This window comes from Haemorhous mexicanus, chromosome 2, assembly GCF_027477595.1.
Source record: "Haemorhous mexicanus isolate bHaeMex1 chromosome 2, bHaeMex1.pri, whole genome shotgun sequence".
NCBI lineage: Eukaryota > Metazoa > Chordata > Aves > Passeriformes > Fringillidae > Haemorhous > Haemorhous mexicanus.
The window spans coordinates 28,858,297-28,874,603 of record NC_082342.1 but is presented as its reverse complement, the minus strand read 5'-3'; the positions used below and the strand labels follow the sequence as shown (position 1 = coordinate 28,874,603).

General features: G+C 45.0%; 1 protein-coding gene across 1 annotated transcript in view; it reads left to right on the top strand.

Annotated features, from left to right (window-relative positions):
• The first annotated feature begins 254 nt into the window (after nucleotides 1–254).
• The window catches only part of IGSF11 (immunoglobulin superfamily member 11), a 102,938-nt gene continuing 86,885 nt past the window's right edge, over nucleotides 255–16,307 (top strand). Inside the window, exon 1 of the mRNA XM_059838038.1 lies at nucleotides 255–371. Coding sequence (XP_059694021.1) covers nucleotides 299–371 — 73 coding nt within the window. The 5' untranslated portion in view covers nucleotides 255–298. The remainder of the gene's footprint in view (nucleotides 372–16,307) is intronic.

Below are 16,307 nucleotides of genomic sequence, written 5' to 3'. Positions count from 1 at the left end.
TGCGCGGAGAGAGGAGGAGGGTGGTGGGACGTGCCGCTGCGCGCCGGGACGGTGCCGCGCGGGGGGTGACAGCCGCAGCCCGGCGGGTTGCGGGGGCGGCTCGGGGCCGCCAGGCTGCGCTCTCGGTCCGGCCGCCGCGCCTGCCGCCCTCCCCGGGCGACCGGGGCTTGGGGCACGGCGGAGCCTCGCCGCGAGCGGGCGGTCCCGGGACGGCGGCGGCACCACCGGCGGCGGCACCTGCGGCGGCGGGGAAAGGCAGGGCTCGGCGGCCCGCTCCGCGCCCCTCGCCCGGCCCGGCATGACGCGGCGGCGCCCCGGCGGCGGCGGGAGGTGGGTGCCGGCAGCCCTGGCCGCGCTCCTGGCCCTGAGAGGTGAGTGCTGCACGGGCGGAGCGGTCCGCGGCACCCGCGCAGGGGCATCGCCCTGCGGCCGCGGGGTCGCCGCCGCCGGTGCCACGGCGGTGCCCCGCGCGTGGGGAAGTTTTGATTGCGGTCCCGCCGGGGATGCTCGGGAATGCGGCGGCGGGCGAGTGCTTTTGCAGGCAGACGTGGAGAAGGAGCGCTGCTCTGCTCGGCTCCTTCTGCTGCCTCCGCTGCACCATCCTTCCTACTATTCTTATATATATATATATTTTATTTAATCTATTTTTTACGGTGCCGTTAAACTTGCTTGAAACTGGGCTTCACGTTAGGCTCAGTTATCTGGGCCTAGCCCCTTGGTAAGCTCACCTGTGTGGAAAACTCTGGTTTATCCCTCAGGCCCCGAAGCAGCAGGGAACTTTCCGCAGAGATGGTGACAGGCTGCTCGGAGCCCCCTGTGTCCCCCCCATCCTCTCCTCTGCCTCCTCCTTCCAGGCACACGGCGCACCGCTTCAGCTCTAAGATACGTGCCTGCCCCCTGGGACGTGGGGACTCCAACACCTCCCGCCCCCTATAGCCCTTCCGAAGTAAGGTGTGTTCCCTGGTCTCTGTGCGGAGAGGAAACAAATTGCATATGACAGATGCTACTCACATCACTTAGTGCATTGCCGGGAAGCACCAGGAGGTGCTGCATTAAGGGCAGCAGAAGAAACTACCAAGTGCAAGATGTTCAGGCTCATCTGTTGATCAGGTGGCAATGCCTCCTTTCAAGTAATGCTAAACTTTAGGGCAGCCTGCTCGGTTACGGTTTACAGAGGTACACATGGCAATTTTCTTAAGGTCTGGCCTTTAATGCAGACACTTGCTAAGCAGTTTTGCAGAGCTCATCTCAGCAGTGAGCAGCCCACAGCTTTGACATAGCTGGGCCACCTTCACTGCTGGAAACTGGGAAACTTGCTGCAAGAGGTCCCTGAGGCAGCGGGAGGACAGTATGACATGATGGGATCTCCTATGGGAAGACCAGAGATGTTTCAGCAAGGTCTAGATGAAACCTCCTGTCAGTCAGTATCTGGGTGGAGTCTGCTGCTTGGGTGGCTGTGCCAGGCTGTTACTGTCCTGTGAGTCCCCTCTATCCAGGACTTGGTTAGAAACAAGCCTTGTGATGGATAAATGAACTTTTTACAAATGCCTCAGCCTCAAATGTACCCTGCACTCCTGTCCTCAGAAAATGTTTGGGAGTCTGAGTCTCATGGATTAACTGGAAATTGCACCTGCTGACTTCAAAGAGATGAATTATGGAAAAAAAAAAGTTTACTAGCATTAAGTTGAAAGAAATAATCTCAGCTTTCATCCTTCACACTATTGATTTGCTTTTTGTCCGTTTCCCAATTTGGAAAGCAAGTTCAATTATTTTCAGGTCCTCGATGCTACAGGTTTTTTTGCCTGCAGATATTGCAGAGGTAAAAATGTCTATGAAGTTACTGGACTTGCTCCAGTTAAAGGCATATGAGTGGTGAAGTCCTTCTGCTGATGTGATATCACTGCAAAAACATACAACAGTAATCAGATATAAGGTTAAAATTGAAGGGATATTTAATCATCCTTTTAAGCATTGACTCAATGTTCACTTTTTTTTTTTTTTTGAGGGCACACAGGGACAGTGACATTGGACAGAACTAGGTGTGAAAACACACTTTTCCATGAAATAACTATCTGCAATAGTGTAATGGTTTTTCTTGCAATTTCCTTTAAGATTTCATGGTTACCTGAATGAAACACCTATGTCTCAAGCTTGGCTTTTTTTCATTTTGTCTAAGGAAAATCTTTAGAAGATGGTGGTAGATGAAAATAGCTGTGGTACACAGTTATTTTTGTGGTACACAGCATGGCCATATTTTTCAGTGGTTCTTGAGTTTGAAAAGAAAACACTCTAAGGGATAAGGAACAGACATACACCCAGGAAAGCTGAAATTAGATTGGGAGAGTTTTTTCTAAACAACATTTGCAGAAGATTAGTAAGTGTGTTTCTGCTCTGGGCTGCCAAGTATGGTTAGGAAGACTGATTTTTTAATTTTTTCCCCCTTTTTGAGATTTCGACTGGTTTAGAAGATAGAAGAAAAATGAGGGGTCATATGCAAATTGAGTCCTAAATGAAAAGTAAGATTTAAATGAAGAAGGATCTGAAACTGTGAGAGTGTTTAATCAGGCAAAATACTTAATGCCAAGAAAATGAAAGTTGTTGGGGAGAAAAAAGACCTTGAAAGTCACTTCATCATACTCACACTTTATACCTACAATAAAATAAAATTAGACTTCATAGTGATATTTAAGTCTATTATTATAGAGCCATTTTCTCATGTTGTTTTGCAATTTGTAGAATAACAATTAGTCTTTGTAACTGGTGCTAGTTGCCCATTTTCTGGGCCTATTATATCCGTGTTTAATGTCTCGGGCCAAGGGCAGCATCTATGTTTCCCCTCTAAAACATTATTAAATGTAATAATTTTTTGTGGAAATAATATTTTCCCAGGAGAAATCTAGGGAAAGATAGAAGGGAATTCTCTTTAGAGCTTTGAAACTAAACCTGGGATTGCTAATCAATCCTCCTATGTCTCCAGAAATAGCATCCTGTAAATTGTCAAATGTGGTAGAAATCACACATCGGGTACAGTCAGAGTGCAGAACTGACGTGTTTTTTAACTGCATGGTGTTTGGATCCTGTGACACAGAACTGCAACAGGTGAGATTTCAGTGTGTTACAGTCCGCTGCAGATGTACCTTGCAAGACCGGGGGGTGAGGGTGCCTGGCTGCAGTGGATTAATGCAACAACAGGTCTAAAACTCCTCACATGACTTTTTGGAGTCGCCCTCCTGTTGGTCTGAGGTTCTCACAGCTGAAACTCTTTTGGCCTTGCAGCACCCTTGTCCTACCCACCCGTGCTTCCCAGCCCTGCACCAGGTCCTCAGCCCTAGAAAGGGAGTACTGTGTCAGTCCCTTGCCCTTCCATGCTTTTGCAGTTTTTTTTGGAACAGATTGCCATTTGTGTCAAGCTGTGTGGTTTTGTGACGTGTAGATAAATCATTTTGCTCGTGACCTGACCTTGGTCCCCAGCGGTAGGCACAGATGCATTAACCACTTCTTTTTGAAGTGGGCATCATTCCCTTATTTTGGAAACCAATTCTTTATCTCTGTTTCTTCAGTATTGCCTAAACTGCAATTTTCTTTTTATAAGATGCTGTTCTCAAGGGATCTCAGAGTGCCTCAGGAGCAGCTATATTTAGTTGCTCAGTAGTAATATGGATATACAAAATATGGTATAAACAACTCTTTAACTTAGGAAACTTAGGAATTATTTTTCCTCCCTTCTTGGGGGAGTAGTGTTTTTATTCTTGTACCAATAGTACAGGTGGAGAAAGCAAGACTCAGAGAGACCTCATGACCCACTGAAGGTCAGTGGATGCTGGTAGTAGTCTTGAGTGTCTTGGAACAAACTGTAACCGCAGGAGGATGCTTAAATTTATGCAGCAGGTTAAGCAATAATGTAATGGTCCTCTTTAGGGATGTTCACTACTAAATTGTGGTGAGTCATCTATATTTAGCAGGATGCTACTATCATCGTGCTTTTTAAGTAAAGTGCTTTTAACACAGTTTATTTCAAGGAGAAGTGCATGCATTGAAAATCTGTTCTTTGTAGTTTCCTCCTTGTGGAGCATTAATGCTGCCTTCCCTTTTGTAAGTGTTCAGAGAAAAATTTAGCTCCTGGTTGTTTAACAGACAGCAGTGTAGCAAAGACAGTTCTCTGGTTATTACTACCTTGTGTTTGCACAGTTATTTATGAACATTACCTAATTGAGAGTCTCCAAACTTACTTTGTGAGGGCAGTCAGTTTGATTTACAGCATGGAAAACTGATGTGTGCAGAGATGAAATTATTTTCTTGCTGTCAGGTAGAACATTTGCCCAGCCTCTCCTTTAGAGAAGTCACAATTACAGGGCTTCTGGTCATATGCCTCCCTGATTTATTCTTGCAACTGTTTCATGCCTTGTGCACCAGGGAGAAAGCACAACATTTTTAACTGTGCCGAGTGAACTTTTGATTTTTTTTTTTTTTTTTCTTGGAAGTTTTCGTCTCTTTGGCTTTGGAGGTCACTTGTGTCCTGGCTTCTGCCTTTTTTTTCACTGCTTGAGCTGCACTGCTCTATTTTATCAGGATGAGGAATTTGGCTTCATTCTGAATGGAAGTGGAAGTCAAATGCTTTGATGGTTTTGAAAGGAAATTTTTGAGAGAAATTCCAGTGTCTTAGGACACTGATATTTTTTCTACTTGTGGAGTCATATTGTTATAATACAAGGAAGTACCCTAAGCTATAAGATATTTTGATGTGAAAGGTTAACATTTTTTCATACCAAAGATGCTTAAATTGGATGTTTCTGTATTTTTGATTTTTTTCCTCCCTGTTTTTCTTTTGAAACACAGTTATGATTTTACAAAAAATCCCATGTTTGATAAGTTTTGGTTTAGTGGAAGTAACTTCAGTAAAGCTTTAGTAGTTGCTGCTTTTTTATTTTTACAGGGCATTTAAAAAGAGCAGAGATAAAAACCAACTTGCAGCAATTGGTGGTACCTGTGCACAGTCTTTGCCCATTATTTTTGCCATCTTGACACATGTATGCAAACACCATGTACACGTGCACTGCTTTTGTCCTTTCCTTATTCATTGTGCTGTAGAGCATTGTACTGAAAAAGTCAAGTTTCTATTTGAGAAATACAGCAAATATTTGTTAATATTTGTTTCTCCTCCTGGAAGAGTCACTGGAGAAATCAGAACAGGACTAGCAGGTTGAGCTCAGTCCCTTATTATTTGTGCATGTGCAGAGCCACAGCTCTTCTCCTGGCAGCATAGCAGTACTTGTACATTTGCATCTCTGCATGAAGCTAATTTCAAGTGTAATTTTGGTATTATGCTGATCAGATTGCTTATTTAGGGACAAAAACTTGTGCAGTTATTTTCTCATACTCTCATGAGCCAACCTAGCTATGAGAACATGAGCTTCTGCTTCACAAGCATCAGCAGGACAAAGCCAATATCTGAACTCCACTTACTCCAGTTACCTCTGGGCTTTGATTTTACCAGGAGCGCTGAAGCCAGGAGTGTTGTTTGTTGGGAGGCAATGACGCGCTGTTTACAATCTGTGGTGCATTTCTGCAGCAGCCTGTCTAAGCAGTCCTGGACCAGGTCAGCCCGCTGGTCTCTGCTGCCACGGCCAAATCTGGATGCTCCAATGGGAGCCAAAACCTCCTCAGTGAGCAACTGGTGCCAAACATTTAGCATAGAGGAGCCTGGTGTCATGTCTGTGCTACAGGTTGCCCTAGGAGTAGGCTGGTGTGTGCATTGCTCTGGACTTCAATGCCTACAAAATCTAATTTTCTCTTAATTTTAGGGTATGAGCACTCTCCACTTCCTTACTATAAAATGAATTAAGTCATGTGTATTCCTTCTACCATTGCAGAGTGAGTAAAGCATCCATCTCCTCCCCTTCCTCAGGCAAACTCCACCACTTGCAGAGCAGCAGATGTAAAACTTCCCCCTTGCCAGGGGCCAGGTTGAGCTGGGCTGAGCGAGCCCCCTGGTGCTGTGTCCTCAGCTGGTGTCCAGCAGAGTGGGTGTGCAATGGCCCAGGACACACCAACCCCTCAGCCCCCTGAGCAGAGGGGCTGCGGTGGGCTGCAGGCTCAGCTCTCCCTCTGCCTGGCACATTAACAGCTCTGCCAGGAGCAAGTGGGTTGGCACACCCTCTCTGCAGGCCCACTGGGGGGATTACTTCCTAATCCCCACTAATTAGACGTTGGCTAGTGCCTGGGAGCATGAGGGATAGTGATGTTATGCTTTTTTCATTCTACTTTTTGGGGGTTTTTTCATTCTACCTGATGTATCTGTGGATGTTCTCAGTATCCTTATAACTGCATGGGCCTCTGTGATTTCTGCTGAGCTCTTTACTTGACTATAACATGGGCTACTAATTCCTAGTAGTTAATTATTGTCTCTGCTTAGAAGTAGAAAAAGTAAAAACAGAAAAGGAAAATGGCTATATTTACCTTCTGTCTGGTCATGTTTCCTGCTCTTCAGTTATGCTGAACAACCTTTCTTTTTTTCTCTTGAAAAAAACAAACAAACACAAAAAGCCCACAAGCAAACAAAACTCACAGAGATGTACCTGTTTCACTTCTTCATTCCCATTTGATAATTTCTTTCTATTTAACTCATCTCCAAGTTAAATTGTCCCAATTTTAACAGTGTTTGACCATTAAGTGTTTTGACTGGTGAATGATGAAACCTTTCTCTGCCTTCTGCATTTTCAAATGTGCCATGCAGAAGGAACCACAGCAATTCCAGCTGAGGGTGCACTTTCAGTGTTCATGGTGGCATTAGAATACTTCCAGCATCCTTCTTTTCGGCCTCTGCCTTTAGACATCCTGACAGCTTGCTTGCTTCTTTGACCACCATTGTATGTTGAACAGATGTTTTCATTGAGCTGTTCACAGTGATACCAAGATATTTTTCTCAAGCGATTACATTTGAATTAGAGCCCCATGGTATATGAGTAGTTCAGATTATTCTCTCAAGTTCTTATTACTGTCCGTTTGGTAATGTTGAATTTCATCCTGCATTATGCTGCCCACTTGCTCAGCTTTGTCAGATCCCTTGGAAGTCTCTCTCAATCTTCTTTTGTCTCAGCCAGCCCAAATCACTTTGCCAGCTTCCTGTCTCTCTTCCAGATATTAAGGAATAGATTAAACCACCCCAGAACTGGTTAGAAACCTGGGGGTAATCCCTTGTAATCAGGGCCAGAGCGAGGGCAAGGGGAGAGGGGCTGCCATGCCTCTGAGCCTGGGCACTGAGGAGTGGGGCAGCAGCTCCGGACTCCGCCTGACCTCAGCTGGCCTGAACCCCACTGGGGGCAAGGCAAGGGGAGGAATTCCCACGCCAGGCAAGCAGGGGACAGGTCTGGCACTGGTCTGGCATCCTGCCCAGAACAGTTTAGCAGGTGCACTTTGAAGTGACAGAAAATTAATTACTTAGTACTGTCCTTTTCCTTCCAAAATTAGAGTGGATTGCAGGGCCACAAGTTCCCCTGAGCAGAGATCCAGCTGGTTTGTCCCTTATTGTGTACTTTTATGGGCTTAGGGTACTGGGTTGGTTTAACCAACCCTGCTGACACTTCGAGGTTAGCCTGTAGCCTCCCTTATGAAAAGCACGCCAACTTCAAGAACCACCTCACCTAGCAAGAGTTTGCTGGTCTTTGCTAGTTACAGCCACTTGAGAAATTTCTTTCTTCGACTGTTCTGCACTTCTGGACTTGTCTCTTAAATGTACTGAAGTGACTGGGTTTTGGCTCTAACAGTTGGCCTTCAGTTTTTTTTTTCAGTCCTGTCTACCATTTTATGAGGCAACTGTTTAGACTGAATCACTTCTTGTTTCTGTTGTTTGGCCATACAATGTGTTCTCTTGCTTCTCAGCAGTTTTTTGTTTAGAGCACTGAGTACCTTCTCAGTGACGATGCTGAGATTGCTTCAACACGCCACCATACAGTGTAGCAATTTTAGGTCCGCTGTTTTTGGAGTTAGGCTGTTTTGACCCTTTCTGATTCTAATTTTTTTTCCTAAAATGTAGGAGGCACAATGCAAAATTCAGCTACTCTATTTCTCACAGGGATGTTAAATTTGATTGTGTAGCAGTCACCGTTACTTTGTATCTTTATATCAATTGCAGGATTTTAGCTTCTAAGTGTGCTGGGACAGGCTGTTCCAAGTCCTACCTACGCTCTTTTAGACGCTGCAGAATTGTAGCCTGCTGTGACTCTTAGCTAATTCCTGCACATGTTGCTGAAGTCACTATTTTTTCTGTTTTCTTTGAATCTGTTCCTTTGCTCTCACTCCACACCGTGCAGCATATATTCTTACCTGATCAGGAGGCCATTGGAAAATACAGGTTGCTTTAGGTAGAGTTGTTTTTTAGTTAACTTTTCTCCCTCTTCAGCCTTGGCTATCTAGATAAGATTTGTGTATTGCCCATCCTGCAGTTTGATGTCTCTGCCTCTTTACCCACACTGGATTTCCAGGCAGGGCAAGAGTCTGTGATGAATTCTGCAGCTGTGGGCCCACAGACTGCAAGGCATGTTGGACACTGTGTTGGTTGATATGGCTGTAAAAAGAGGTTGTTGCATCACGTTGCAGGGACTGGTTCACTGCATCAAACCCAAAGTGCTTCTTGGAATTTTTGCTCCAGCTCCACACCACCTGCTCCCATGTGGTCTATCAGCATTAGCTGCACTCTGGAATATTTGGTTTGGAGGTGATATCTCAGCAAATGTAGCCCTGCTTCTTGGTTAAAGGGTCCCTGGGAGCTCCTGCAAGGAGTGCATCCCTCACTCTGCTGCTTCTCACCGCCTGTGCCAGTGAAGGGCCATAGAGCTCCCCATGACCCTTGGGGAAGGAGGCAGGGATGGGTGGAAGATGGGTTGCTTTAGGGAAGCAGAAGGTGATGGAGGGCTTCTGCAGGGCACTGCTGAGCTTGTGTGATTTCTGGGCTGCTTTTCCATAACTAACTGTGGGGTTGATTTTCACCGTTTGATGGGGTTTGTTGTCTGAACATCTCCATGGGTTGTGGAGCTGCTTGTGTGCAGACCTGCTTGGCTTTCTGCTGTGTGAGCTAGTGACTTGGAGAGGCTGGGAGGACCTTGGCTACTTGGCAGAGGGACAAAATGGCCTCAGTCTGTCTGCAGAATCGTCATGTCCTTGGCTTGTCAAGGGCAGCCCTTCCTTTTTGCCCCTGAAACAGCTGCTGCGCCCTGGGCCCTTATTACGGGACTCATCTGCAATCAGTGCCTCCCTCTCCTGTGCTGGAAATGCCTCAGACAGGGAGAGCAGCCTTGTACATCTCAGCTGCACGGAGTTGCAGCAAGGCTGTTCTTCGCTTGTTCTTTGGGGAATGCTCGATGCTAGCTCTACTGTAGCTTTTCTGCATAGTTTCATCGTTCTCGCTGCTCTCGCCCTTATTCCCAGTGGCTATTTTGCCTTTTTTATGCTTTTTTTTTTTTTTTTTTTTGCAAGACTTCATTTCAGCTGCCACATTGACAGCAGTTGTCTGTTTATGCACAGAATAAGTACAGCACAGGCAGGCTTCCCCCACCCTTTTGGTCCCCATCCTCCAGCCCCCCTGCACTACGTGCCCCGTCCCCCACAGCATCACCCTCGCTGGGAGCTCCAGCCCTGAGCCAGAGGGCTCACAGCGAGGGCACTGCTGCAGGTGAAGAGGGGGAGCTGAGGCATCCCACCGCCACCGGCTTGTGTTGCATCCTAATTGCAAATAGCCCTTCCGGCGTCAGCAGTTTGTGGGAATAATTGACAGGAGGTGCCGGCGAGGTGCTGAGTCAGAGCGAGGTGTGCTTGCCAAGTCACTGCAGCAGAAGGAGTCCGATCGCCTCGTGTGGAGGGAAGCCAATGGACGGTGGGTTTCCTAGCTGCCTTTTGGGCCTCTTTCTTTCCTTTCTCTGAGGCTGCAATCCAGCAGCAGTGATGCTATGCATGTAGGGGAAAAACCAGGGGATCGGGGGAGCTCTTTATTTTTTGCTTTTTCCCTTTTTTTTTTGGCTGAGAGCACTGGGATTAGGGGATGTGGGCTCCATTCCCACCGGCTGCCACTGGGTTTTTGTGCTGTCATTTCTGTGTTCCGAGCAAGCAGAAGGGGTAGAGAACACATGTTGGGGGATAGTGTCGAGAGAGTGGCCCTAGTGACAGATTGATGTCTCCTGGGAGAGGAAAAGCAGCATGTGACATCCTCAGCTGGGCAAGGGGGATAGCTATGCAAGCCGAAAAAGCTGCAAAATAAAATTACTGAAAAGGTGTTCTGTCCTGTCCTTCCTGAGGGTTGTTTCTGCTGCAGTGTCCTACCATTTATTTAGGGGTTTGAAATTACTCGTTTGACATGAAGGAAAATGAGTGCTTGTCCCGTACACGTCTACCCCCTGATGGACATCCAGGTCAGGCTCATGAGATCTTTGTCATTTATTCCTGACCTTCTTGAATATGGCTAACATCAATGTTTATACCACAGCTGAATCTGTCCCAGTGGTTTGGATTCTTTCTTTTTTTCTTGCTTCAGGGTGACTTCAGTTGCCTTTGTCTTTCTCCCTCTCTGTAGCACAGGGTACCTTTTTCCTACCTTGGACAAAAGTCAGTATTTCTTTCACAGTGATCTAAATATATGTCTGCTGTGTGCTGCCTTTGTAGGGAGAGCATACTATTTTTGCTTTTAGTAACCACTTTGTGGAAAGAGATGCATGAAGACAGAGGCCCATGTATTTTTCAGAACCCTTCCTATCTATGCTGCACTCTGCCCACCCACTTTTTTAATGCTAATCCTTGTATAATCTTTCTCTTCACTGACTCAGGTAACAGCCATGTTATCTAGATCACCATGCAGCTGATGGGGAAAACTGAGGCCCAGAGAAGGGAAGTGCCTTTGCCATGGTCATGCAGGACTCTCATGGCCAACCTGGGGTTGGAGCCTGCATGTCCTGACTGCCAGCCAATGCCTTCTCCACTGGGCAATGCTGCCTGGCCACTGATTTATTCAGTGGCCTGCTGGATACTTTTCATCCTGAGTTTTTGTCCTGAGTTTCATCCTGAGCCAAAATTCAGTGGCTCATGGGTGGTTATCGATTTAGAGTCTTTAGAGAAAATCTGCAGTGACTAAATCAAATACAGTTCTTCCCTCATCCTTGTCTTGACCATGTTCATGATGAATATTTTCCATAGGAGCCCCAGAGGGGTGGCCCTGGGGTCACAGGTGAGGGGACTGTGTGTGCAAGGTATCTGTCCTCCTCGCCTCCAGCTTGCTGCCTGTTCACTTGCTGGGTGCACTGGTGGCAATCTTAAACAATCTGTGCCTTGAGGACGCTTTGGAGGAAATCTTTTCCGACTGGGTTCTGCTGCAGGATCAGCCAGGGCTAATCAGGATCAGATCAGGGCTGGTTTGGGAGGCCCAGGATGGTCTGAGCCATGACTGTCCTGCCTTCAAGTTGGCTTTCTGTGTGAGTTTTTGCCCTGCACGGTGGAGATGTGCTAGCCAGAGCACACTCCTATAGAGAAGAGTGAGTCTGGTCCTCAGGCATTGTGAAATACTTTCTTCATTGCGTAAGGGAACCTTGGTCTCCATCGGGTCTAATGCAGCCCTTCTTCCTTATCCACTCTCTACCCATGGTGTGGCTTCACCCTGAAAATAGAAGAAAATAGAGCATTGTCTGTTACAATTGGGATTTTATAAGATACCTATGGGAATTAAGCACACAATTCCCTCAGGTTCTTTTTAAACAGCCTAGCTGATGTGAATTTATGTTGGCAATAAGCAAGAGTGGAAGCAGTCCTGTCAGCAGAGCCACAGCTATTCTCCCTGTGTTTGATATAGAAACTGCTGTGATAAAGCTTATTTAGCTTTGAGGTCTGTGTGTCAGGACCTGACACTGGAGCCTTCAAGAGGTCTCTGGTGTGAGAGGACCCCATGCTCTTGCCTCCTCTGGGGGCCTTTTCAAGCACTCAGAAGGTCTGTGGAAATACCAGTGTGTAATTAACACTCTATGTAGGGCTGCTGGGCTGGGCTGGGCTGGACAAATGCACCTGGCATCCACTGGGCCAAGGACTGAGCTTGCTATGAGCCAGGCAGGATGATGAAACTCTGCCCAACGAACTCTCCTTTTTTTTCCAAGGGGTAAAAACGTGCATGGATGGTAAGGAGCAGCATTTAATTGCAACTCACTGCAATAGAATTTGCTTAGGAGATAATTGAGAGATTCTTCTGACAACTGCAAGAATCCTTTTTGATTCTCTTTCTCCATAACCAAAGAATGACAATTTGTATCCATTTTCCACAAATGGAGAAATTCAGTGACAATCATTGTACGTACTTTTAATTAAAAATAAACAGTTATGATGTAAAATAATAAAACAACTGCTGGAGATCAAACAAGTTATGGAATATAGCTGTCACTTAGAATAAATCAGGACACAAACAAGAAGAAAAAGCTGCCTTCATCCTTGGTTACGAGTGAGAATCCTTTCTGGGATTTTGTTTTCGTGGCTAAAATTAATTCCATAGTGTAATTTAGGTTTCTTTTTGGAATTTGTTCCTCTGGCCATATAGCCAGGGCACAGCTGGCAGCTTCTCTTGCAGCTGCAGGAGGGGAAAAGTGATTCAGGTGGGGCTGCTGCTGACCCTGTGATCCAGTACTGGCCGGAGGGTCCCAGAAGGCCACTGTTGTCTCCTGCCAGTGATCTGCTTCCAGCTTCTTCTCACCCCTTTCACCTTTATGAAAATGTTCACTGTGTGACTTGTTGGACACAAAGGAGTGTCCACCTCTCATTGTGAATTTATGTGAAATGGACCCAAGTTGTGGAAATCTCATTAAATTAGCAAACTGTGTAAGGCTTCCATTCATTTTGGCTTCGTTCAGAGTATAGCTGGGATTATTCTCTCAGATTTGAAGAGTTATTCTGCCTTGGAGCTCAAAATCAACTTAGAGGCTAAAATCAGACTAGGTCTCCTTAGCTTAGCTTTAAAAACAGAAACTTATTACACTCAAAGTCCATAAAAGCCAAAAGGCTGTCTTAATGCATGTGTATATATATATATATATAATATATAATAATGCACATATAACTGTACAGTCAAAATAAAGCAGCCCTGGGAAATGCATAAGTTAATGATGCCTTGTTTTGTATCCTGTATCATTCATGGCATGAATCCTGTATCTTTTATGGCATGAATTTTATAGTCTAAGTGGTAGTAAGATTAGAGGTAGGTGAATAATTTATAGCAAATAATTTATTTAATGAATTCCTCTTCCATTTCTATTTGAAAATTGTTTGTGAACATCCTGCGGTTTCTTTGCATTTTACTTATTTGAAATTACTTACTGAATAGCTTCTACAAATAATATTTGACATGCCACATGCTCATAAGAAGGTTTGTTGTTTTTTTTTTAACAGTTTCCTAAGAGGAAGAGCAGCATTTCAGCTCCAGGTTTGGTTGCTCAGCAATGATACAAAGTGAAAGTTCATGCTATAGTATTTCACTATCCTGACAGCTCAAACTAATTGCTAGAATTAAGCAGTTTCTGAAATGTATCAAGAATTAGCTATTAATTTTTAATAATTTTTCAGACTGTTTGTGGGAATAGGCAAGTTCAAAATTCACTCTTGCCAGTGAGTGCTAAAATTGCTCAAAATGTGTTACTTCCTTGTACATTTACGTCACTAAATTAGAATAGCTGCAGAAATGAACAGAATGCTCTAAGGTCCACAGTCAGCAGTGTTCTGTGCATATGCCTGACTTCAGGCATATTCCTGAGTAGATTCATAAGTGGTAGAGTGGCAAACTATGAACTTCAGCATATGTTTAAGTGGTTTTCTGAATTAGGGACCAAAATAGAGAACAAAGCAAATTTATCTTTAATGAAAGTGAACATACAAGAGAATTCTGTTTCCTCATCTACAATTGCAGGGCACTGCATCTTTCAGATGGGGAGTGTGGGGGAGTGATGATATAAATGTTGAAATAAGTTGCAGTATTTCTGATTTCATCCAATACGAGGCAGTTTATCTGAAGTTTCTCACACATGTCACTGTGCTTTTTTCCCCCTTAAAAATTGCAAGAAATAGCATAAAAAATTGAAAAACAACCAAACAAAACCTCAGCCATTAGGTTCAGTTTTTATTTATATCTTCATATTTTAAGATTTCTCAGATTTCAGAATATTTTCCATGTACTTTTATTGGCTTATCATCCCTCTAAGAAAAAAATTAATTTGGAAGTATTGAATAATGCTTGACAAAAGTAATGCAAATAATGCATCACAGAAAGAAAAACTTTCTCTGGGTCTGCAAGAAATAGGTGTGAGTTACTTTAGCATCTTACTTAAAGAACAGTTGCAACCATGTCAGCTGCTGAAGGTCTACATTTTTGTGTGCAACTTTTGTGCATTTTGTGGAAAGCAGCTTCTGAGGCTGCGTGAGACACCCTTCAGCTCTGTAACACAGGTGATGCTTCGTTGGCCAACCTGAAGGCACAGTTAAACTTTGGCTGTGGGGTCTCTTATGTGTAGTAGAGGGTGGAGCATGGCAGTGAGTATCAAACGTCCTGACCTTATGAAAAAAAAATTAACATGTTTAAGGCCTTTGTTCTTCTGTCAGAGGAGGGCTGGGTGCAGGGGCTTTGTGTCCCAAGGGAACTAATGCTTCTGGGCCACAGGGCCCATGGTCTTACTGAGTTGAAGTAGCTAGCAGAAGAGCACAGACAGTTCAGGAGAGGGTGGTCTGAGAAACTGAGAAGAGAAAGAGCCATCTCTGGGTGATCGATGATGTGTGGGATGCAACTGCAGAAACAGGCAGTCAGTTTTGGGTGAGGAAGAGCTATTGTCCCTGCTGACTTGCAAGAGCTAAAATGACCCCCTTGGACCAGAGAGTCAGAGGAGTAAAGTGTTGTTCCTCATGCCAGTGATCAGAAATGCACCCGAGCCATGCTGTGCACCAAACCCCCAGATTGAACATACCATGAAGACAAGCCTGCCAGATGTGGTCATCGATGTCCATTGGTGCTTGTATGCAAAGAACTTGCACCCATGAGAGGAGGGCTGCTTCCAAAGAGGGGGTTTCTGGACCTCTGTACACAATGATTGCCCTTTAGGTGATGGTCTAGATCCCAATTTTCTACACATGGAAATCAGTGGGAGAGTTTCATCTTCATGTGGTTGGGAAGGTGAGGGAATGTTCGTCAGGCATCAGAAAGGAGGGCTAGATCTGGACTAGGACTATGTGCTGCAGGGAGGACTGGGGAGCGCCTGGGCTGTACATTTCCTGATCTATATTCCTATTTATTGATCCATGCTCCTCACCGACCTGTCCTCCTCTATGTACTGTACTGTGATTCCAGCCCCAAGTCTGGAGAAGATCCTGTTGGAAGAGCTGGCAATGAAATTCTGAATATTTCACCAAGTCTTCTCTTACTAAGGCTTTCAGAACACTAACCACATGAAATATATCCAAACTTATTGCTCGTCCCTGGCACTTTTTATGACCTCAGTGATGAATGTTAAAACATTGAAACATTGAAATTAAAAAGCAGTCACCTGTACTAAACAAGGCAAACAGCAAATGGTCCCAACAGTCTGCCTTGCGCCCCAACACACTGCAGGGATGCCTTTAGCAGCAAAAGAAGTAGCACTGCATTAGGTTTACAAGGGCAGTGATGCTATACCCCACAAGGGCTGTGGCACTCGTGTCTATGACAGGAACAGCATCAAGAGACTTCTTGAAGTAATTGCATCCTCAGTATTTTGGGACCAGAGCCTGGCCAGCTCAGGAAGGTGGGAGATCAAAGGCCACTTCTGAATTTAGCTCACTTTCATAGAGCCTTGGGACAAAAATGGCAGAAGAGGTTGGTTTGAGAAGAAGCGTGGTTATGTCTCCATCCAGTAGCTAGTGCCAATGATGACGAGGTGGCATCCCACAGAAATTTAGTTTTATATGGGGTGATCTCCCAAAAGAAACATGCGGCAGATGCGATGCTGCCTTCTAAAAGCTGACTTTTACAGAGGTCTAAGAAGTGTCTTGTCTTGTGCCTTTCTGTGTTGTTCTATCTTCAGTGTTATAAACATAGACTTATTAATAGTATCAATAAAAATATAATATAATAATAATAATAACAACAATAATTATTATTATTATTTACTATTTTACATTCCCGTGGGAAGGACCCTGGTTATGCCAAGTGGCTCTGCTGTGACTCCAATAGGATGGTGCACAATTGCAGACCTAAATGGCTGTGGCCATACATCATGCTCTTCGTGTCTCTCTCACAGTCAGCCAGGACAAGTCAAAACAGGCAAAAGGAA